This window comes from Pseudochaenichthys georgianus, unplaced genomic scaffold, assembly GCF_902827115.2.
Source record: "Pseudochaenichthys georgianus unplaced genomic scaffold, fPseGeo1.2 scaffold_788_arrow_ctg1, whole genome shotgun sequence".
In the NCBI taxonomy this organism is placed as follows: Eukaryota; Metazoa; Chordata; class Actinopteri; order Perciformes; family Channichthyidae; genus Pseudochaenichthys; species Pseudochaenichthys georgianus.
The window spans coordinates 48,865-73,484 of NW_027263336.1; the positions used below are offsets into that span (position 1 = coordinate 48,865).

General features: G+C 42.6%; 1 protein-coding gene across 1 annotated transcript in view; it reads left to right on the forward strand.

Moving 5' to 3' along the window:
• Positions 1-23,493, forward strand: part of LOC117444297 (protein WWC3-like) — a 32,213-nt gene extending 8,720 nt beyond the window's left edge. Inside the window, exons 2-5 of the mRNA XM_034079959.2 lie at positions 15,446-15,555; positions 20,844-21,044; positions 22,201-22,277; positions 23,410-23,493. Of these exons, the coding sequence (XP_033935850.1) occupies positions 15,446-15,555; positions 20,844-21,044; positions 22,201-22,277; positions 23,410-23,493 (472 nt within the window). The remainder of the gene's footprint in view (positions 1-15,445; positions 15,556-20,843; positions 21,045-22,200; positions 22,278-23,409) is intronic.
• The last annotated feature ends 1,127 nt before the right edge of the window (positions 23,494-24,620 follow it).

Consider the following 24,620-nt stretch of genomic DNA (forward strand, 5'->3'; position numbering starts at 1 on the left):
ATCAGTCTGTAGTGTCTCTACTTTAAAGAGTCCTCTCCTGCTGATGTTCAGGTGTATATCAGTATGTAGTGTCTCTACTTTAAAGAGTCCTCTCCTGCTGATGTTCAGGTGTATATCAGTATGTAGTGTCTCTACTTTAAAGAGTCCTCTCCTGCTGATGTTCAGGTGTATATCAGTCTGTAGTGTCTCTACTTTAAAGAGTCCTCTCCTGCTGATGTTCAGGTGTATATCAGTATGTAGTGTCTCTACTTTAAAGAGTCCTCTCCTGCTGATGTTCAGGTGTATATCAGCATGTAGTGTCTCTACTTTAAAGAGTCCTCTTCTGCTGATGTTCAGGTGTATATCAGTATGTAGTGTCTCTACTTTAAAGAGTCCTCTCCTGCTGATGTTCAGGTGTATATCAGTATGTAGTGTCTCTACTTTAAAGAGTCCTCTTCTGCTGATGTTCAGGTGTATATCAGTATGTAGTGTCTCTACTTTAAAGAGTCCTCTCCTGCTGATGTTCAGGTGTATATCAGTATGTAGTGTCTCTACTTTAAAGAGTCCTCTCCTGCTGATGTTCAGGTGTATATCAGTCTGTAGAGTCTCTACTTTAAAGAGTCCTCTCCTGCTGATGTTCAGGTGTATATCAGTATGTAGTGTCTCTACTTTAAAGAGTCCTCTCCTGCTGATGTTCAGGTGTATATCAGTATGTAGTGACTCTACTTTAAAGAGTCCTCTCCTGCTGATGTTCAGGTGTATATCAGTATGTAGTGTCTCTACTTTAAAGAGTCCTCTCCTGCTGATGTTCAGGTGTATATCAGTATGTAGTGTCTCTACTTTAAAGAGTCCTCTCCTGCTGATGTTCAGGTGTATATCAGTATGTAGTGTCTCTACTTTAAAGAGTCCTCTCCTAGAATAGGGCCCCTTTAAACCCAGAGATCTGAACTCTTCTCTCCTCAGATCGCCGAACTCTTTAAACCCAAAACACAGAGCGATGATCCGGCCAAATTAGGCAACGAGCAGCCGTCAGTCTGCAGAACTGCATGTATTCAATCAACTTTATTCATACAGCACTCACTCACAATCCATACCCCCCCCCCCCCCCCAGGTAATGATGAACAATAACACCGAACTCTGCAATTGATAAAACTATTAAAAACAACACAAAGACAGGAGTGAATAAAATAGCAATTATGAATCAAATTAATAAAAAAAAAAGGAATTAAAATGAGAATACAAAATAATTAAATAAATATGAACCTACAGCCAACTGATGGTGCGTTCAAAGGCCGTGGGTCATGCGGCCGCCGGCACATCAGCTCCGTTTTGCTCTGGCTTTTTGTCCCTGAGGAATGACGATGATACGGGAGGCATCTGATGGGAGGGGGGGCAGACAACGCTGCAGAACAGAGGCTGTTCCCACGTGTCTCCCCCCCCCCCTCTATTAGCTCTGTTATGCAACAGGCAGCCGCCCTGCACTAAGCTGCCAAATTCAATTATTGTGCATCATTCTCCCGCTGAGGTTTTGCTTCCCCCAGTGCTTTCATTATGATGGCTCTTTTTGTCTTTTACAGGGGGGGGGGGGGGATGCCACGATCTGGTGTCTCTGCGTGGTTCGTGTGTTTCTCTCTGGGCGACAACGTGCTGCAGTCACTCCTCACTCTGAAGTCCGGATTTCCAATATGTGGGATGTTTTACTGGATTTAAAGCTCTTATTGACCGCTTTGATATTTATTTGCGTCGTGTTGCGGCCCTTCAATATTCTGCGGGTTACTTTTTGTTTTTTGCGTTTATTCTGAAGACTGGGGGGTTCAAAACATGCCACATTTTGATTGGCTGTCACTCGTACACGTAGTATGTTTCCTCCGTGTTTCTTCTTCTGGAAGTCACAGGCACTCCTTTTTTAAAATCCAGCTTTCCCGAGAAATAATCTACATTTTATTTGAAGTGTAGCTGCGATTAAGGCTCTTCTTATGAATGGCTTTGATCAGGGCCGGCCCTCGGCATAGGCAGTATAGGCGAATGCTAAGGGCGCATCAACCCATAGGGGGCGCCAAAAATTGAAAAAAAAAAAAGAAGTTAGAAATTATAAAAACGATAATATTATAATAATAGTTATAAAAAGATGAGAGAATAGATGAAAAACAGGTATAAAATACTGACAGTACAAAAAAGTTGTTATTAATAAACAAGAATACAGTTTGAAAGGGGAGTGAATTGTAAAATAAACATAAAGGAAAAGAAAATTTGCTTCCAGTTCTGTTTCATCTGGGTGTTGAGAAATGTATCCATAGATCTCCTAATGTTGCTCTCAAAGTGCACCAGATTGATGCTTTCAACTTCAATATTTAAAAAAGTCTTCCCGGGGGTGCATGCCCCCGGACCCCCCTAGGAGGTGAGGTCCCCCCCACTTAAATCATGTTCAAATACAGATACAGTTGCACACATCTTGTGTCAATATCTTTGTTTTTGTGGTTATCCCACAACCATGCACGTGCGAATCATAGTGAGTGTCTGCATTTTGGGGGGGGGGCGCCAGCTAAAATCTTGCCTAGGGCGGCAAATTGGTCAGGGCCGGCCCTGGCTTTGATGCTTCTTTGCACCGCGTTGAAGCCCCGTCAGTCAGGAGTCAGACCTGCACGCTTACACTTGTTTTTCTGTGTTATAAATGAGGGGTTAAAACATGCCTCCCTTTTTAACGGTGCGCATTTCCTCACAGAAAGACTTCTGCCCTCAGTATCATTTATTCTCACCAGCCGTTATCTCCAAGTCTATTTCCAAAGCCCTCACTTCATGTGTTGCCATGTTGAAGCATTCTGACATGCTTCTTTAAGCCCCTGTCACACTGTCCTGAAATGGACACCCGATGGACACACGAATATGGAATTGTGAATTTCGCACGAAGATGGCCCCGAACCCCACGAAGGCAACATTTACATTACATTCAACTGCAACGAAAACATTGATGTTACAGTACTATGATACTGTACTGATATCTTCAGACTTTGTTCTTTACTTTATCCGTCTTTATATGTAGAAGATATTAAGTTTTCTCCGTCATGTTGTTTCCATAGCAACAACAACTTCCCGTCAACTCGCCTTCAAAATAATATATTATATCCTTTTCAGTTTCACAGAACACACATTGGGTTATTTACATAATATATTTACATCATTTTGTTGTGCAATAAAACAACCCGATGGACACACGATAAAGGAAACGTTCAAATTCGGCTGTGATCGTAGCAACATCGTGCCATTCGTGAGGGCATCTTAAGCCATCGTATGACCGCCGGCGGAGTTTCTCAGGCTCCGGCAGCAACTTCGCGAGCGGTGGCAAAATCTTTGGCATGCCTACAAATTGCCGAAGGACCTTGAGACGGTTCCTTTTCGTGTTGAATTCGTGTGTCAATGTTGCCCTTCGTAAGGCCATCGTGAGGGCATCGTGTTATCCTCGGTGCCATCGGGCATTCGCCCCGATCAGAGTGAGGGCGAATGCACCGATGATAACACGAAGATGACACAACTTGACAAGATGCCCTCACGAGTGCCTTACGAAGTTGCCACTCACGAAGTTGCTGCCGGAGCCTGAGAAACTCCACCAGCGGTCATACGATGGCTTAGACGCCCTCACGAACGGCCCGATGCTACGATCACAGCCGAATTTGAACATTTCCTTTATCGTGGGTCCATCGGGTGTCCATTTCGGGACAGTGTGACAGGGGCTTTAACGGCTACACCTTTTTGTGGGAGGGTGCACGTTTACAAAACTTCCAATTAAGAAAAAAAACAACTTCCAATTTAAAAACTTCCAATTTAATTAAAAAACTTCCAATTTAAACAACAACAACTTGTATTTAGAGTTAAAATGTGGCTTTTTTTCAGTTTCCCGAGAGATTTCCTGCTGTTTGGACGATTTACTGAAAACAGAGGCCTTGATATTTCTACATCATTACATGTTCGATGCTTTTATCCAAAGCGGCTTAGAAGAAGAAGGACCTTTATTCAGTTTCCACTCTGTCGTACACACATGCGTTTTTATACGGGTCACACACTTTGTAGAACATGCACATACAAATACACACACGTGCTCACATGCGAGGTCAGAGCGGAGGCAGCCAGAGGTGAACTGGCCCCTCTTCAGTACCAGTCCACACTCCGTATTCGTTGGTCCGATCGGGACGTGGCCCTTCAGACCCTTCAGACCCTACAGACCCTTCAGACCCTACATACCCTAGAGACCCTACAGACCCTTCAGACCCTACAGACCCTACAGACCCTTCAGACCCTACAGACCCTTCAGACCCTACAGACCCTACAGACCCGGCGACCCTTCAGACCCTACAGACCCTTCAGACCCTGCGACCCTACAGACCCTACAGACCCTACATACCCTAGAGACCCTACAGACCCTACAGACCCTACAGACCCTACAGACCCTACAGACCCTACAGACCCTTCAGACCCTACATACCCTACAGACCCTACAGACCCTACAGACCCTACAGACCCTACAGACCCTACAGACCCTACAGACCCTTCAGACCCTACAGACCCTACAGACCCTACAGACCCGGCGACCCTTCAGACCCTACAGACCCTTCAGACCCTTCAGACCCTACAGACCCTTCAGACCCTTCAGACCCTACAGACCCTTCAGACCCGGTGACCCTACAGACTGAACCTCTCCCGCCTCCCCAAACACACATTCAGTACTGTGGACAATCCCCACAGGAGTAGTTTGGGGCGAAGTGTCTCAGGGACACAACGAACTCGAACTTGGTACCTCCTGATTCGAAGTCCAGCACACTATCCACTGAGCCGCAGTATGTCGTTGCTCTGCAGGTTTCTTTCGGTTTCATGTTATCATTGCAAAGATATGACGTTAAAAAACGGCCATATCCATATCTGCTGTCACCAGATCAGCTACCTTCTGTTCAGGAGTCAGGTTCTCTTCATGGGCTTCTTGTTTTATGTTGTGAGGAATCGAGGGTGAGACGCTCCTCCCAGATCTCCCAAAAGGCTTCCTACGTTCCTGCACGATGTCCTGGATTGAAAGCTCTTACTATGAAGCGCTTTGACGTGTCTCTACATCACGTCACAGCCCTTTCTGCAGCAGCCACGACTCAGATCTGCAGTTTCCTGTTTATGTGATCATTGCAAAGAATACGGGGTTAAATCGTCCCAGCTCCCCCCTGCTGTGGAGTCCCAGCTCCCCCCTGCTGTGGAGTCCCAGCTCCCCCCTCCAGAGAGTCCCAGCACCCCCCTCCAGAGAGTCCCAGCCCCCCCCTCCAGAGAGTCCCACCCCCCCCCCCTCCAGAGAGTCCCAGCCCCCCCCTCCAGAGAGTCCCCCCCCCCCCCCTCCAGAGAGTCCCAGCTCCCCCCTCCAGAGAGTCCCAGCTCCCCCCTCCAGAGAGTCCCAGCCCCCCCTCCAGAGAGTCCCAGCTCCCCCCTCCAGAGAGTCCCAGCCCCCCCCCCCCTCCAGAGAGTCCCAGCCCCCCCCTCCAGAGAGTCCCAGCCCCCCCTCCAGAGAGTCCCAGCCCCCCCTCCAGATAGTCCCAGCCCCCCCTCCAGAGAGTCCCTGTCAGGTTTCACTGGATTGAAAGCTGTTATTATTATGAACCACGGAGGGGTTTAAAACATGGCTTCCATTGACCTGGAGTCCTTCGGCCCTTTGCGCTTCGTGCTCTTCAGATTCTTATGTGAGCTCTTGGAGGGAGGGAAGCCTCCTCCCTTCAGAGAGTCCCAGGAACCCTCCTCCCTTCAGAGAGTCCCAGGAACCCTCCTCCCTTCAGAGAGTCCCAGGAACCCTCCTCCCTTCAGAGTCCAGTATTTCCAACAGACTTCCTACTTTTTGATTTACTGGATTTAAAGCACTTGTTCTGAATCACTTTGATGCATCGTGTTGCTGCCCTCCCACCGCTTTCTTTCTGTTTGATGGATTATCGCAAAGAATACGGGGTTAAAATTGTGTGTGTGTGTGTGTGTGTGTGTGTGTGTGTGTGTGTGTGTGTGTGTGTGTGTGTGTGTGTGTGTGTGTGTGTGTGTGTGTGTGTGTGTGTGTGTGTGTGTGTGTGTGTGTGTGTGTGTGTGTGTGTGTGTGTGTGTGTGTGTGTGTGTGTGTGTGTGTGTGTGTGTGTGTGTGTGTGTGTGTGTGTGTGTGTGTGTGTGTGTGTGTGTGTGTGTGTGTGTGTGTGTGTGTGTGTGTGTGTGTGTGTGTGTGTGTGTGTGTGTGTGTGTGTGTGTGTGTGTGTGTGTGTGTGTGTGTGTGTGTGTGTGTGTGTGTGTGTGTGTGTGTTCCCATAATGCCGCCGCGCTGCAGTCTGCAGGTCTCTGCTGTTTTATGTGCATGTTGTGAAGAAAGCTTCCTAAACAGGACGTGCCAAACTCCGACCTCCATTGTTTCCTCACATCTGCAGAAACACGGAGCCGCTGTGTGTTTCTCTTTGCTTCTGGTGCTTCAGCGTAATACTCTCAAACAACATGTTCTAAACCCTCATAAGATGTCTCTGTATTATAACAGGAGAGCTCCTCACATGTGAGATGTCTTATAGAAGCAGTATATAGTTTGGCACAAATTAAAAAAGATACCCCTATACAGATAACTATCTCGCGTTGTGTTTTTCTGAAGGATGAGACCAGTCAGCATACCGTTGAGCCGATCTCCGTTTATTCACCGACATCAGATATATAACAAATCAGTCGTTATTAAATTAGTTTACCCTCACCCTTAAAGGTGGGGTAGGTAAGTTTAAGAAACCGGCTCGAGATACACTTGTTGTTATATTCCATGGAATGCTCTTAACATCTCGATAGCAATGAATATCTGAAGTGCTTTGAAGCCGTGGCGCTGTAAAAAGCTCGACCAATCATCTGAGCTGGCTAAAGTAACTGGATGGCCTACCTGCCTGTCAGCCTTCCATCTGGGCACAGACTGATCTCTGCCCTCATTGGTCATGTGTGTGTTGGAGGCGGGGCTCTGTGAGGAAGTGGCAGATTTGTTCCGGCTGGGTATTTTCAAATTCTAGCACTCGAGCTGGTTTCTCCATTCTTACCTACCCACCTTTAATTCTCCTCTCCCGTGAAACACATTAACAAAAAGGGAAGAGGAAAACGTGACGGACACAATATGAAGGGGGGGAAATAACATTTTCTGTGTACAGTGAGTGCCTTTTGGAGGTCCCGCCCACTGAATCAGACCTATCAGGTATTGAACGTTTAGTTCAGTGGTTCTCAAAGTGGGGGGGGGGTTCCCCCCCTGGGGGGGCGCAGAGGCATGCCAGGGGGGGCGCAAGAAACCAGGAGGAAAAATGGTTATAAAAAAAAATCATAATTTGAAAGATTATTGATTCGAAAATAATATGATGCAGTACTATTACGTCTGGGTCTCTGTGTTTCATTCCATAGCAACAACTTCAAACAGGCATAGCCTACACTTCATTCTTTACTTTGTCCGTTATTATATGTAGAAGACATTCATTTTTTCTCCGTCATGTTGTTTCCATAGCAACAACTAACCGCTAGCCGCAAAGCTAGCATCATAGCCACTGCCCCGTTTTCCGAGACTTTGCACACGTTTTTCACAAACATTTTCACACGCTAGGAGTACTTCCATTCGCTTCGTCTTGATCTGTAGAGGTGATTTGATGTGTCGTGTGTCCCCCAACTCCTCTCCAAAGTTCAGATATTTAATAAAATACTCAGGGGAGTTTCCTGAATTGTCATGCCCAAAGCCAAGCACTAGGCCCTGGGTAAATTAAGAGGCTGATCTTGGGCACTTTTGTCCACTTTCCCTGGTGGTAGAAACTCAAGCCAGACATCCCTGGAATCGTCTTAGAGAGTAGATGATCAGTGGGGCCTTGTTTTTACTGAATGATTTTTTTTTTATATGGGGAATTCAAATATGAGCTTATTTTTAGGATTTTCGGAGACTTTGCACACGTTTTCACAAACATTTCCACGCTAGGAGTATGGGAGTACTTCCATTCGCTTCGTCTTGATCTGCAGATGTGATTTGATGTGTCGTGTGTCTCCCAACTCCTCTCCAAAGTTCAGATACTATATAAAAATACTAAAAGGTAAATAAAACATGAAACATAATGACAAAATAACAACCTGAAAGATATGTATTCTATCTACACATTTCGTAATTATCTAATCTAGTGGCCTTATAAAAGTGTTGGCTAAAGTAACGCAGAATATATATATTTTTTTAATTGTAAATAATTGGAAACATTATTTATGTGCACAAGTACATGGGACCCCACCATAGCAGCCCACACATAACAAGCTGAAATACACCCGAACACATCTGGTACTTATTGGTTCTTATTGTCACTTATTATACATCCATGATCTGGTACCCCAAACACATCTGGTACCTACACCGGAACCGGAGATCGTTGTTGTTAGCTTCTGGTGCTAGCGAGCTACGCTAACGGATATAAGGAGTTTTTTTCAACAACAAAGTGGAGGAGAGTCCTCTGCTGTCAGACTGAGAGGCTCAGTGAGCTAAAGGACTCTCAGCGTTATCTCAGTGGGTCTCAAACGGTTTGGTCACCATTAATGTAAACAATTATTTCCGAGGCACACGTTTATATGATCATTATAGTTATAAAAAAATAAGAGAATAAATGAAAAACAGGTATGAAATACTATATGACAGTAAAACAAGAATAAAGTTTAAAAGGGTGATTTGTAAAATATCCATAAAGAAAAAGTAAATCTGTTTACAGTTCTGTTTCATCTGGGTGTTGAGAGAGGTATTCATAGATCTCTCCATGTTGCTCTCAAAGTGCACCAGATTGATGCTTTTAACTTCAATATTTAGAAATAAATCTTCCCGGGGGAGCATGCCCCCGGACCCCCCGATGTGAGGCACACACATCACCTATAAAAATAGCACTGTACCCCTGCTTACACCTATATGCCGTGAGCTGATTATCGAGCCTTCATTGTAACAGTCGCGGGTACGTTGTGTATCTGCGTGGGGAGTGTTGCAGTAGAAAGTTCCTCTGTAGCGCCCGGTACATTAATGGGAAACCCTAAATGTTTGAGCACCCTCTATGAAACGTCAAGCTACCCCACAGCACCCCCAAAAGAAATCTCTGGCGCCGCCACTGAGCCTGACTATTTGTGTTGGGGGGCCCGACTTTTTTTTTTCTCCAAAGAAAAAGTTTGAGAACCACTGGTTTAGTTAAACACAGAATTACTAAATACAGATCACGAGTTTAGGAGAATGTGTTTGGTCGGTTGAGGGACGAGGTGCGTCACGTGTAAAAGTATCATTGGTGCTCGAGTTGACGGCTTTGAAACTAGCTCGCAAATGTCATGTTGAAAAAGACACTACAGAAAACCCTTAGTCATGTTACCTGCTTGTGTATTGGTGTGTTTACACTCTGACTAGAAAGAGTTCCAGAAAACCTGCCTTTTGGAGGTCAGGGGAATCTGTTCTGAGTGCCCCCCCCCCCCCCCCCCATGCAGACGGTCTAAAAGAGTCCTCAGACGGAGACGCTCTACTTTTAGAGAACTATTTCCAAAAGATTCAAACATCATGCAGTCGTCCTATCAGCTGCTGAGAGGACATTCCTCCACACACACACACACACACACACACACACTCACACTCACACTCACTCACACTCACACTCACACACACACATACTTTATTCTCTCAGCGTCTGTGTGTGTGGGACAGCAGGAGGTATCTGTGTTAGAGGGACATTACAGAATGTGTGGGTGTGTGAGGGACATTACGGTGTGTGTGTGTGTGTGTGTGTGTGTGTGTGTGTGTGTGTGTGTCGTCATGTCGTGGTGTTTCCTGCTCGCAGCGATCGTCATGCAGGATTCAGCAGCAGCCTTTATTTATACAGAAGAAGAAACTCAACTAAGCAATGAAATCATCCGGATGCTCGATGCTCTCACAGACGCTGCACAACTTAAACTAAATACATATATTCACTTAAATTCAAGTAAAGGGCTTTTAGATTTAGTTTGAAGACACAAGTGTGAAAGGTCCCTCTTTTACTCCACAGTTAAAGAGAGGAGGAATATTGGAGGGCTTTTTTGAGGCAAACATCCTCTCGATCGCTTTGGTAGCCGCTGCGCCCTCTCCCTCTCAGCGGGCGATCAGGAAACAATATCTCTGTTCCTCAGAAACTATCGTTCCTCCAGAAATGTGAGCATCAAACGCCAGACGGCTTTGTTTTCACGGAACTCCGACGTCTCGTTGTTGTTTACGTCTCGTTGTTGTTTACGTCAGGAGACATCTTGTTTACGGAGTCATGTTCTCTCTGTTTAATAAAAGTGTAAACTAATCGAACCAGTTCAACACGAGGTGGTTGATCTTCAGAGGTGGGAAGGAGTGGAGTACAAATACTTTGTTACTGTACTTAAGTACATGTTTCAGGTATCAGTACTTTACTCCACTACTTATTATCCTGACGACTTTTTACTTTCTACTTCTCACATGTTGAACTCAAATACCTGTACTTTCTACTTCTTACATGTTGAACCCAAATACCTGTACTTTCTACTTCTCACATGTTGAACTCAAATACCTGTACTTTCTACTTCTCACATGTTGAACCCAAATACCTGTACTTTCTACTTCTCACATGTTGAACTCAAATACCTGTACTTTCTACTTCTCACATGTTGAACTCAAATACCTGTACTTTCTACTTCTCACATGTTGAACTCAAATACCTGTACTTTCTACTTCTCTCATGTTGAACTCAAATACCTGTACTTTCTACTTCTTACATGTTGAACTCAAATACCTGTACTTTCTACTTCTCACATGTTGAACTCAAATACCTGTACTTTCTACTTCTCACATGTTGAACTCAAATACCTGTACTTTCTACTTCTCACATGTTGAACCCAAATACCTGTACTTTCTACTTCTCACATGTTGAACCCAAATACCTGTACTTTCTACTTCTCACATGTTGAACTCAAATACCTGTACTTTCTACTTCTCTCATGTTGAACTCAAATACCTGTACTTTCTACTTCTCACATGTTGAACTCAAATACCTGTACTTTCTACTTCTCACATGTTGAACTCAAATACCTGTACTTTCTACTTCTTACATGTTGAACCCAAATACCTGTACTTTCTACTTCTCACATGTTGAACTCAAATACCTGTACTTTCTACTTCTTACATGTTGAACTCAAATACCTGTACTTTCTACTTCTTACATGTTGAACTCAAATACCTGTACTTTCTACTTCTTACATGTTGAACTCAAATACCTGTACTTTCTACTTCTTACATGTTGAACCCAAATACCTGTACTTTCTACTTCTTACATGTTGAACTCAAATACCTGTACTTTCTACTTCTCTCATGTTGAACTCAAATACCTGTACTTTCTACTTCTTACATGTTGAACTCAAATACCTGTACTTTCTACTTCTCACATGTTGAACTCAAATACCTGTACTTTCTACTTCTCACATGTTGAACTCAAATACCTGTACTTTCTACTTCTCACATGTTGAACCCAAATACCTGTACTTTCTACTTCTCACATGTTGAACCCAAATACCTGTACTTTCTACTTCTTACATGTTGAACTCAAATACCTGTACTTTCTACTTCTTACATGTTGAACTCAAATACCTGTACTTTCTACTTCTTACATGTTGAACCCAAATACCTGTACTTTCTACTTCTTACATGTTGAACTCAAATACCTGTACTTTCTACTTCTTACATGTTGAACCCAAATACCTGTACTTTCTACTTCTCACATGTTGAACTCAAATACCTGTACTTTCTACTTCTTACATGTTGAACCCAAATACCTGTACTTTCTACTTCTTACATGTTGAACTCAAATACCTGTTGTGTATTTTCAAATGCTAGCGCACTCAAGCTGCTTTCTCCATTCTTACCTACCCCACCTTTAAGTACATTTCAAAGCCTCTTTACTTTGACTTGAGTAAAGAAGTTTAGTCAGTACTTCTACTTTCACCAGAGTATTTTTAAACACGAGTATCTGTACTTCTACTTGAGGAAAGGATGTGTGTACTTCTACTTGAGGAAAGGATGTGTGTACTTCTACTTGAGGAAAGGATGTGTGTACTTCTGCTTGAGTAAAGGATGTGTGTACTTCTACTTGAGTAAAGGATGTGTGTACTTCTATTGAGTAAAGGATGTGTGTACCTCTACTTGAGTAAAGGATGTGTGTACTTCTGCTTGAGTAAAGATGTGTGTACTTCTACTTGAGTAAAGGATGTGTGTACTTCTACTTGAGTAAAGGATGTGTGTACTTCTACTTGAGTAAAGGATGTGTGTACTTCTATTGAGTAAAGGATGTGTGTACTTCTATTGAGTAAAGGATGTGTGTATCTCTACTTGAGTAAAGGATGTGTGTACTTCTACTTGAGGAAAGGATGTGTGTACTTCTACCTGAGTAAAGTATGTGTGTACTTCTACCTGAGTAAAGGATGTGTGTACTTCTATTGAGTAAAGGATGTGTGTATCTCTACTTGAGTAAAGGATGTGTGTACTTCTACTTGAGGAAAGGATGTGTGTACTTCTACTTGAGTAAAGGATGTGTGTACTTCTACTTGAGTAAAGGATGTGTGTACTTCTACTTGAGTAAAGGATGTGTGTACTTCTATTGAGTAAAGGATGTGTGTATCTCTACTTGAGTAAAGGATGTGTGTACTTCTCCTTGAGTAAAGGATGCATGTACTTCTACCTGAGTAAAGTATGTGTGTACTTCTACCTGAGTAAAGGATGTGTGTACTTCTACTTGAGGAAAGGATGTGTGTACTTCTACCTGAGTAAAGTATGTGTGTACTTCTACTTGAGTAAAGGATGTGTGTACTTCTACTTGAGTAAAGGATGTGTGTACTTCTACTTGAGTAAAGGATGTGTGTACTTCTACTTGAGTAAAGGATGTGTGTACTTCTACTTGAGTAAAGGATGTGTGTACTTCTATTGAGTAAAGGATGTGTGTACTTCTATTGAGTAAAGGATGTGTGTACTTCTACTTGAGGAAAGGATGTGTGTACTTCTACTTGAGTAAAGGATGTGTGTACTTCTACTTGAGGAAAGGATGTGTGTACTTCTTGAGTAAAGGATGTGTGTACTTCTACTTGAGTAAAGGATGTGTGTACTTCTACTTGAGTAAAGGATGCGTGTACTTCTACTTGAGTAAAGGATGCGTGTACTTCTACTTGAGTAAAGGATGCGTGTACTTCTACTTGAGTAAAGGATGCGTGTACTTCTACTTGAGTAAAGGATGCGTGTACTTCTACTTGAGTAAAGGATGCGTGTACTTCTGCTTGAGGAAAGGATGTGTGTACTTCTACTTGAGTAAAGGATGAATACTATTCACCTTAGCTGTGATGTCATGCTATAATAATATTGAACTTTAAATTAGGATTGTATGTGAAGCTGCTCTGAGATTATTAATACGTGTTGTTCTTTAAAGTGTCCACATTCTCCAGGATCCAGTTTCAGTGTGAGAGGAAACGGAGTTATGCTCAGCTGCCGCGGCGCTTCCTGCACAATATATATTTAGTCAAAGACGTTTCGCTAAATCTAGAATAATCTGCGACCATCCCCACGACATATTTACAGCTGCAGAGAGCAGGTGGGAGGATGGGCACAAAGGAAGCACTGGCACGATGATAATAATAATAATAATGATGATGATGATAAAACAAACGTTGAAGTATAAAATTCGTAATTTGAAAATAATAAAAAGGTAAATAGTAACTAATAATAATAACATTAATAATACAATTTAATAATACAATGTTAATATTTATCATTTAGGAAATATAATTTAAAGCGAAAATATTTAAATAATAAAGTAAGTAAGTAAATACAAATAAAAATAGTAAAATAATAAAAAGTTGTATCGAAACTAATTGTATTGTAATATGACTTGGAACAACAGGACTTGGAACAACAGGCTGCCGTCACAAGCGTAACGAACCAAACATCTCAAGTGGTCTCCCTCGGTGTGTGTGTGTGTGTGTGTGTGTGTGTGTGTGTGTGTGTGTGTGTTAAGAAGTGAAATCCACCAAACTAAAGTCAAACGGCTCAGAGTTACAGAGCGCTGCAGAGGAATGTGCTGCAGGATGCCGCCTCTGCATTGTGTGCACGCCTCAATCCGGCCTCACACTCTGCATTGTGTGTTTCTCTGTGTGTGTGTGTGTGTGTGTGTGTGTGTAGCCCCCCTTTGTCCTCTCTGATTGATGTTAATCAGACGGTTACTGTATGTTCTGTCAGCAGACTCAGTGTGTGTAGATTAGGAGGAGTGTATCAGCCTGATGCTGTTAGTTCTGCACTGTAACACACACACACACACACACACACACACACACACACACACACACACACACACACACACACACACAGCTTCATAAATCATAATCAGTCTGTTATCAGTCCCTGCTGATAACAGACTGATTATGATCAAGCTCTTTTCATAATACTGACATTTTAATAACTTACAGAAAAGGCTATAATGTCCTGCTTTCATGGCTCTGTAACTTTGTCTCGAAGTCCAAATGTGTTCAATTATTCACACTATTTTCTGAAAATCTCAGGTTTTTCAGAAACATGTCGGACATCTGAGGAAACATTTTTTTGACTTTCTTTCGGAAAATGTCCTGATTCATGAAAATCAAGTCCGAATTTTGAGATTTTGAGAAAATAAATCAGAATTTGAGATATTCAGAAAAGGTCAGAATGTTCTGAATAAAGTCGGAGATTTTCAGCCAACATTTAAAATGTTTTGGGGGAAAAAAATATAAATTAGGAGAAAGGGTTCAGAATTCTGAGATTTTCAGAAAAGTCAACATTTTGAGAGAGAAAAAGAAATATGAGAAATCTTTTTCACAGATTTATGAAAAACAAGTCAGAATTTCGAGATTTTCAGAAAAAGTGAAACAATTCTTTTGTATTAGAAAAATGTAGGATTTTGAGATTTACTGAAAAAGTCCGCATTTTTAGATCTTGGGAAGAAAAAAAATCTGAATTTGGGGAAAAATATAAATTACGCAAAATAAGTCAGAATTCTGAGACTTTCCGAAAAAATTAGGATTTGGAGAAAAAAATTCAGAAATAGACAGATTTCAGGCTGGTGGCGGCGGCCATGTTGGATTTCTCAATTTTGAGGCATTTTGTCACATTTTTGAGCTTCACATCGAGCAGGTTGGATTCAGCACCCCTTCATACCCTTAGAAATGTTGTCTAGCATAAATAAACACAAAATGCCTTCGGGGTTCTGACTTTGTGAAAATTGACCCGGTCTATTAGAAGAACAAGAGTTACCTTTGGTATCCCAGAGATGCCTTTATTTCTGACGCCCTGAATATGTATATTTAATAGGGATGCTGTGGCTCAGTGGAGTAGTGCGCTGATCTCTTGTGAAGATTGACCACAGTATTAAATGTAATTTAATATAATGTTATATATTTCTTTCAGGATCACGAAGCCTCTGACGTTCGCAGACTGCGTCGGGGACGAGCTGCCTCTGGGCTGGGAGGAAGTGTACGACCAGCAGGTGGGCGTTTACTACATCGACCACATCAACAGTGAGTAGATTCACTTCCTTTAAGCTATTACAACTATTAACTGCTACCCCCCCCCCCCGAAAAACATCAACAGTGAGTAGATTCACTTCCTTTAAGCTATTACAACTATTAACTGCTACCCCCCCCCGAAAAACATCACCAGTGAGTAGATCCACTTCCTTTAAGCTATTACAACGATTAACTGCTACCCCCCCCCCGAAAAACATCAACAGTGAGTGGATTCACTTCCTTTAAGCTATTACAACGATTAACTGCTACCCCCCCCCCCCGAAAAACATCAACAGTGAGTAGATTCACTTCCTTTAAGCTATTACAACGATTAACTGCTACCCCCCCCCCCCGAAAAACATCAACAGTGAGTAGATCCACTTCCTTTAAGCTATTACAACGATTAACTGCTACCCCCCCCCCCCGAAAAACATCAACAGTGAGTGGATTCACTTCCTTTAAGCTATTACAACTATTAACTGCTACCCCCCCCCGAAAAACATCAACAGTGAGTGGATTCACTTCCTTTAAGCTATTACAACGATTAACTGCTACCCACCCCCCCCGAAAAACATCAACAGTGAGTGGATTCACTTCCTTTAAGCTATTACAACGATTAACTGCTACCCCCCCCCCCGAAAAACACAGACTCAAGGAAAGAAGCTGCTTTTATCCTGATCAATGTTTCTGATTAAACTGCTGTTCTAAACAAATAGGGAGAAACCAGAACACAAAGTAACAAGATTCAGATATTCATACATGTAAGAATAAAATATTGTGTGTATTATTATTATCACTTTATCAGATAAAGTTAGACGTTTCATGTAAAAAAAGTGTTTTCATGATAAACAGAGGCAGTAGAAGTACTCAGATCTAGTACTTGAGTAAAAGTAGAAGTACTCAGGTCTTGTACTTGAGTAAAAGTAGAAGTACTCAGATCTAGTACTTGAGTAAAAGTAGAAGTACTCAGGTCTTGTACTTGAGTGAAAGTAGAAGTACTCAGGTCTTGTACTTGAGTAAAAGTAGAAGTACTCAGATCTTGTGCTTGAGTAAAAGTAGAAGTACTCAGGTCTTGTACTTGAGTGAAAGTAGAAGTACTCAGGTCTTGTACTTGAGTAAAAGTAGAAGTACTCAGATCTTGTACTTGAGTAAAAGTAGAAGTACTCAGTTCTTGTGCTTGAGTAAAAGTAGAAGTACTCAGATCTTGTACTTGAGTAAAAGTAGAAGTACTCAGATCTAGTACTTAGTAAAAGTAGAAGTACTCAGATCTTGCGCTTGAGTAAAAGTAGAAGTACTCAGATCTTGTTCTTGAGTGAAAGTAGAAGTACTCAGATCTTGTGCTTGAGTAAAAGTAGAAGTACTCAGATCTTGTACTTGAGTAAAAGTAGAAGTACTCAGATCTAGTACTTAGTAAAAGTAGAAGTACTCAGATCTTGCGCTTGAGTAAAAGTAGAAGTACTCAGGTCTTGTACTTGAGTGAAAGTAGAAGTACTCAGGTCTTGTACTTGAGTAAAAGTAGAAGTACTCAGATCTTGTACTTGAGTAAAAGTAGAAGTACTCAGTTCTTGTGCTTGAGTAAAAGTAGAAGTACTCAGATCTTGTACTTGAGTAAAAGTAGAAGTACTCAGATCTAGTACTTAGTAAAAGTAGAAGTACTCAGATCTTGCGCTTGAGTAAAAGTAGAAGTACTCAGATCTTGTTCTTGAGTAAAAGTAGAAGTACTCAGATCTTGTTCTTGAGTGAAAGTAGAAGTACTCAGATCTTGTGCTTGAGTAAAAGTAGAAGTACTCAGATCTTGTACTTGAGTAAAAGTAGAAGTACTCAGATCTAGTACTTAGTAAAAGTAGAAGTACTCAGATCTTGCGCTTGAGTAAAAGTAGAAGTACTCAGATCCTGTACTTGAGTAAAAGTAGAAGTACTCAGATCTAGTACTTAGTAAAAGTAGAAGTACTCAGATATTGTACTTGAGTAAAAGTAGAAGTATTCAGATCTTGTACTTGAGTAAAAGTAGAAGTACTCAGATCTTGTACTTGAGTAAAAGTAGAAGTACTCAGATCTAGTACTTAGTAAAAGTAGAAGTACTCAGATATTGTACTTGAGTAAAAGTAGAAGTATTCAGATCTTGTACTTGAGTAAAAGTACAAGTACTCAGATCTTGTACTTGAGTAAAAGTACAAGTACTCAGATCTTGTACTTGAGTAAAAGTAGAAGTACTCAGATCTTGTTCTTGAGTAAAAGTAGAAGTACTCAGATCTTGTTCTTGAGTAAAAGTAGAAGTACTCAGATCTTGTTCTTGAGTAAAAGTAGAAGTACTCAGATCTTGTTGAGTAAAAGTAGAAGTACTCAGATCTTGTACTTAGTAAAAGTAGAAGTATTCAGATCTTGTACTTGAGTAAAAGTAGAAGTACTCAGATCTTGTACTTGAGTAAGAGTAGAAGTACTCAGGTCTTGTACTTGAGTAAAAGTAGAAGTACTCAGGTCTTGTACTTGAGTAAAAGTAGAAGTACTCAGGTCTTGTACTTGAGTGAAAGTAGAAGTACTCAGGTCTTGTACTTGAGTAAAAGTAGAAGTACTCAGACATTGTTCTTGAGTGAAAGTAGAAGTACTCAGGTCTTGTACTTGAGTAAAAGTAGAAGTACTCAGGTCTTGTACTTGAGTAAAAGTAGAAGTACTCAGATCTTGTGCTTGAGTAAAAGTAGAAGTACTCAGATCTTGTGCTTGAGTAAAAGTAGAAGTACTCAGATCTTGTGCTTGAGTAAAAGTAGAAGTACTCAGATCTTGTTCTTGAGTAAAAGTAGAAGTACTCAAACATTGTTCTTGAGTAAAAGTAGAAGTACTCAGATCTTGTACTTGAGTGAAAGTAGAAGTACTCAGATCTTGTACATGAGTAAAAGTAGAAGTACTCAGATATTGTACTTAGTAAAAGTAGAAGTACTCAGATCTTGTGCTTGAGTAAAAGTAGAAGTACTCAGATCTTGTTCTTGAGTAAAAGTAGAAGTACTCAGATCTTGTACTTGAGTAAAAGTAGAAGTACTCAAACATTGTTCTTGAGTAAAAGTAGAAGTACTCAGATCTTGTACTTGAGTGAAAGTAGAAGTACTCAGATCTTGTACATGAGTAAAAGTAGAAGTACTCAGGTCTTGTACTTGAGTAAAAGTAGAAGTACTCAGATCTTGTACTTGAGTAAAAGTAGAAGTACTCAGATCTTGTACTTGAGTAAGAGTAGAAGTACTCAGGTCTTGTACTTGAGTAAAAGTAGAAGTACTCAGACATTGTACTTGAGTAAAAGTAGAAGTACTCAGACATTGTTCTTGAGTGAAAGTAGAAGTACTCAGGTCTTGTACTTGAGTAAAAGTAGAAGTACTCAGGTCTTGTACTTGAGTAAAAGTAGAAGTACTCAAACATTGTTCTTGAGTAAAAGTAGAAGTACTCAGATCTTGTACTTGAGTGAAAGTAGAAGTACTCAGATCTTGTACTTGAGTGAAAGTAGAAGTACTCAGATCTTGTACTTGAGTAAAAGTAGAAGTACTCAGATATTGTACTTGATTAAAAGTAGAAGTACTCAGGTCTTGTACTTGAGTACAAGTTGAAGTACTCAGGTCTTGTACTTGAGTAAAAGTACAAGTACTCAGATATTGTACTTGATTAAAAGTAGAAGTACTCAGGTCTTGTACTTGAGTGAAAGTAGAAGTACTCAGATCTTGTACTTGAGTAAAAGTAGAAGTACTCAGGTCTTGTACTTGAGTAAAAGTAGAAGTACTCAGACATTGTTCTTGAGTGAAAGTAGAAGTACTCAGGTCTTGTACTTGAGTAAAAGTAGAAGTACTCAAACATTGTTCTTGAGTAAAAGTAGAAGTACTCAGATCTTGTACTTGAGTGAAAGTAGAAGTACTCAGATCTTGTACATGAGTAAAAGTAGAAGTACTCAGGTCTTGTACTTGAGTAAAAGTAGAAGTACTCAGATCTTGTACTTGAGTAAAAGTAGAAGTACTCAGATCTTGCGCTTGAGTAAAAGTAGAAGTACTCAGATCTTGTACTTGAGTAAAAGTAGAAGTACTCAGATCTTGTACTTGAGTAAAAGTAGAAGTACTCAGATCTTGTTCTTGAGTAAAAGTAGAAGTACTCAGATCTTGTTCTTGAGTAAAAGTCGAAGTACTCAGATCTAGTACTTAGTAAAAGTAGAAGTACTCAGATCTTGCGCTTGAGTAAAAGTAGAAGTACTCAGATCTTGTACTTGAGTAAAAGTAGAAGTACTCAGATCTTGTACTTGAGTAAAAGTAGAAGTACTCAGATCTTGTTCTTGAGTAAAAGTAGAAGTACTCAGATCTTGTTCTTGAGTAAAAGTCGAAGTACTCAGATCTAGTACTTAGTAAAAGTAGAAGTACTCAGATCTTGCGCTTGAGTAAAAGTAGAAGTACTCAGGTCTTGTCCTTGAGTAAAAGTAGAAGTATTCAGATCTTGTACTTGAGTAAAAGTAGAAGTACTCAGATCTTGTACTTGAGTAAAAGTAGAAGTACTCAGATCTAGTACTTAGTAAAAGTAGAAGTACTCAGATATTGTACTTGAGTAAGAGTAGAAGTACTCAGGTCTTGTACTTGAGTAAAAGTACAAGTACTCAGGTCTTGTACTTGAGTAAAAGTACAAGTACTCAGATCTTGTACTTGAGTAAAAGTACAAGTACTCAGGTCTTGTACTTGAGTAAAAGTACAAGTACTCAGGTCTTGTACTTGAGTAAAAGTAGAAGTACTCAGATCTTGAGTAAAAGTAGAAGTACTCAGATCTCGTACTTGAGTAAAAGTAGAAGTACCAGACTGTAATACTCTGTAAAAGTCCTCATTCAAAATGTTCCTCAAGTGAAAGTAGAAAGTATTCTCATCAGAATATAGTGAAAGACAGTGAAAGTAGTCGTTGTGCAGATTGGTCCATTTCAGAATAATATATATGATGTGTTTTATAATGATTGATCATGAAAGTGTTCTCAAAGCTGGTGAAGGTGCAGCTAGTCTGAAGTACTTTGTAGACTGCAGGGTAGCTGGTGGAGGTGCAGCTAGTCTGAAGTACTTTGTAGACTGCAGGGTAGCTGGTGAAGGTGCAGCTAGTCTGAAGTACTTTGTAGGCTGCAGGGTAGCTGTTGAAGGTGCAGCTAGTCTGAAGTACTTTGTAGGCTGCAGGGTAGCTGGTGGAGGAGCAGCTAGTCTGAAGTACTTTGTAGGCTGCAGGGTAGCTGGTGGATTCACTCCAGGTCCTGCTCATCCTTCTCATGCAGAATGATGAGTGTCTCCGTCTCTCTGTCCCCTCAGAGCTGACGCAGATCGAGAACCCGCGGACGCAGTGGCGGCAGGAGCAGGAGCGCATGCTGAAGGAGTACCTGGTCGTGGCTCAGGAGGCGCTGCAGGCCAAGAAGGACATGTTCCTGATCAAGCAGCAGAGACTGGAGCTGCTGCAGCAGGAGATGCTGCTCTTCAGCCAGGCCGGCGAGGACTGCAGCTCCCTGCACAGCGGTGAGGACCAGCCTATCAGACTTCACTGAGGGCCACATACAGACTTCACTGAGGGCCACATACAGACTTCACTGAGGGCCACATACAGACTTCACTGAGGGCCACATACAGACTTCACTGAGGGCCACATACAGACTTCACTGAGGGCCACATACAGACTTCACTGAGGGCCACATACAGACTTCACTGAGGGCCACATACAGACTTCACTGAGGGCCACATACAGACTTCACTGAGGGCCACATACAGACTTCACTGAGGGCCACATACAGACCTACATCTTCACTGAGGGCCACATACAGACTTCACTGAGGGCCACAGACAGACTTCACTGAGGGCCACATACACACCTACATCTTCACTGCAGGGGGTCCGAACTGCTTTCACTGAGGGCCACAGACAGACCAACAGACAGAGGGCTGGGTGGTGAGGGACACGGCCTCATAGGTTAAGTTATCATTCAGCAAAATCAATCAAATAGGTCAGTTATGCTTTCTACTTGAATAAGATTTAAAGGTCTCCTATTATACAAAATGCCCTTTTTGATGTCTCCTCTACATCACCGTGTGTCCCCGGTGTGTCCCCGTGTGTCCCCCGTGTGTCCCCCGTGTGTCCCGGTGTGTCCCCGTGTGTCAGGAGACTCTCAAAGTGTCAGAAATAAACCCCTCTCTCTTCTCCTCCGTACCCACGTCTCTAAAAACGGGGAACTACGGAGCTGATCCAGATTTGCTGCGTCATGACCACATTACTAAAATGTGGGCGGGCTTTACCCCCACGGACCAATCAGAAGCGTTGCTGTCAGAAACAATGAGACGTGTTCTGGACGTATTATGGTCTGTGTTTACATTAGCATGCTAGCACTCAGAGCTAACCTGTGCTGGAGAGTGTGTGAGGAAGCAGGAAGTAAAGAGGAAGTCACCTGGTGGTAAACCCGAGAGAGAGAGAGTTTGAGCTCCGTATGTTTCAGAGAGGATCCTTGATGTGGTTTGGAACAGGATGTGGAGTTTCATCACGGCAGCGTTTAGCTGAGTTTCTGCTGGGAGAGTTCTGAGCAGGCGTTAGCTCCGTAGCACAGGTGAAATGATGACATGTGAAATAATAATGAATTACGGTGACATCATCTTTTACCCATAATCCCTCTGTGTTTGTGTGGCAGCGCTTTCCGGATCGTCGTCCAGCGGGAAATTCGACCCGGAGCAGATGAAGGTGGAGGTGGCCTGCAGGAGGGAGAGGGTGAGTGAGGGGGGGGTGTGTGTGTGTGTGTGTGTGTGTGTGTGTGTGTGTGAGTGTGTCTGTGTTTCTTGATGTTACCTGTAAACGACGACTCAGCGGTTTCTCGATGTTACCTGTAAACGACGACTCAGCGGTTTCTCGATGTTACCTGTAAACGACGACTCAGCGGTTTCTTGATGTTACCTGTAAACGACGACTCAGCAGTTTCTCGATGTTACCTGTAAACGACGACTCAGCGGTTTCTTGATGTTACCTGTAAACGACGACTCAGCGGTTTCTTGATGTTACCTGTAAACGACGACTCAGCAGTTTCTCGATGTTACCTGTAAACGACGACTCAGCGGTTTCTCGATGTTACCTGTAAACGACGACTCAGCAGTTTCTCGATGTTACCTGTAAACGACGACTCAGCGGTTTCTCGATGTTACCTGTAAACGACGACTCAGCGGTTTCTCGATGTTACCTGTAAACGACGACTCAGCGGTTTCTCGATGTTACCTGTAAACGACGACTCGGCGGTTTCTCGATGTTACCTGTAAACGACGACTCGGCGGTTTCTCGATGTTACCTGTAAACGATGACTCGGCGGTTTCTCGATGTTACCTGTAAACGAGGACTCGGCGGTTTCTCGATGTTACCTGTAAACGACGACTCGGCGGTTTCTCGATGTTACCTGTAAACGACGACTCGGCGGTTTCTCGATGTTACCTGTAAACGACGACTCGGCGGTTTCTCGATGTTACCTGTAAACGACGACTCGGCGGTTTCTCGATGTTACCTGTAAACGACGACTCGGCGGTTTCTCGATGTTACCTGTAAACGACGACTCGGCGGTTTCTCGATGTTACCTGTAAACGATGACTCGGCGGTTTCTCGATGTTACCTGTAAACGATGACTCGGCGGTTTCTCGATGTTACCTGTAAACGACGACTCGGCGGTTTCTCGATGTTACCTGTAAACGACGACTCGGCGGTTTCTCGATGTTACCTGTCAACGACGACTCGGCGGTTTCTCGATGTTACCTGTCAACGACGACTCGGCGGTTTCTCGATGTTACCTGTCAACGACGACTCGGCGGTTTCTCGATGTTACCTGTCAACGACGACTCAGCCGTTTTCTCCTGTGTTTCAGCTCTGCAGGCTGAAGCAGGAACTGGCTCAGGTGAAGCAGGAGCTGCAGTACAAGGAGATGGGAGTGGAGACCCTGCAGGAGTGAGTGTTACACACACACACACACACACACACACACACACACACACACTTCCTATAGCTGCTCCACCCTGCAGTCTTTTTCCTTTCACTCCCTGAAACTCTCCTTTTCCTCCCGTCTGCTGTAATGACTCCTCGTCAAATATGTAGCTCAGCAGGTTTTTTAATGTCTTTCTGATTCGCCCTCAACCTCCTCCAAAACCTTTATGTTCTCTCTTAAAGTCAGACATTAGGCAGGAAATACTCCTCCATCTTACAAACCCTCCTCTCCCTTATTCCTCGTCTTAGTAGAAAAATATTTAAGCCGTATTTAAATATTGAACTTGTCCCTTTTCCATCGCCTCATCTCTTTTAAAATGTCGGCTTTCGCACAAAGAACGGTTAAAATACTTTTTCGGAAACCGTTTTGTTTACCTGAGCGGACAATGGTGAGATCTCGGAGCCGAGTGACCTTTGACCCAAATATAAAATAACAGAGAGAAAAGTGTCTTTAGTTCAGCCTCTAACATATACACACAAACACACACACACACACACACACACACACACACACACACACACACTCCTGCTCATCTGAAATCTCTTGCAAATGTTCAGACTCCTTCAAACTGCTCTAAAGCTTCTGCTTTTGAGGCAGTTTTCCATTTCCCTGCAGTTGGTATTTAAACACACACACACCACACACACCACACACACACACACCACACACACAGATTCCTGTCGGAGGCTCCACCTCTCGGAGCAGGAAGAGGACCGGGAGCGTTTGGGAAATGGAGGGAGGGTTTCTGATGGAAAGCGACTCCACCTCAGGAAGAGGAAACACCAGAGGAGCCGGACAGGAAGTGGCTCTAGAGAGAGGGGAGAGAAAGGAGGGAGGAGGAGGAGGGAGGAGGAGGAGGAAGGAGGAGGAGGAGGAAGGAGGAGGAGGAGGAAGGAGGAGGAGGAGGAGGAGGAGGAGGAGGAGGAGGAGGAGGAGGAGGAGGAGGAGGAGGAGGGAAACACAGCGGAGATATCTGGCAGCAAATTCCTCAGCACTTCCTGTCAGAGAGAAGCCTCTTATCTCTGCGATAAAACACAACCAGAGACGTGTGTGTGTGTGTGTGTGTGTGTGTGTGTGTGTGTGTGTGTGTGTGT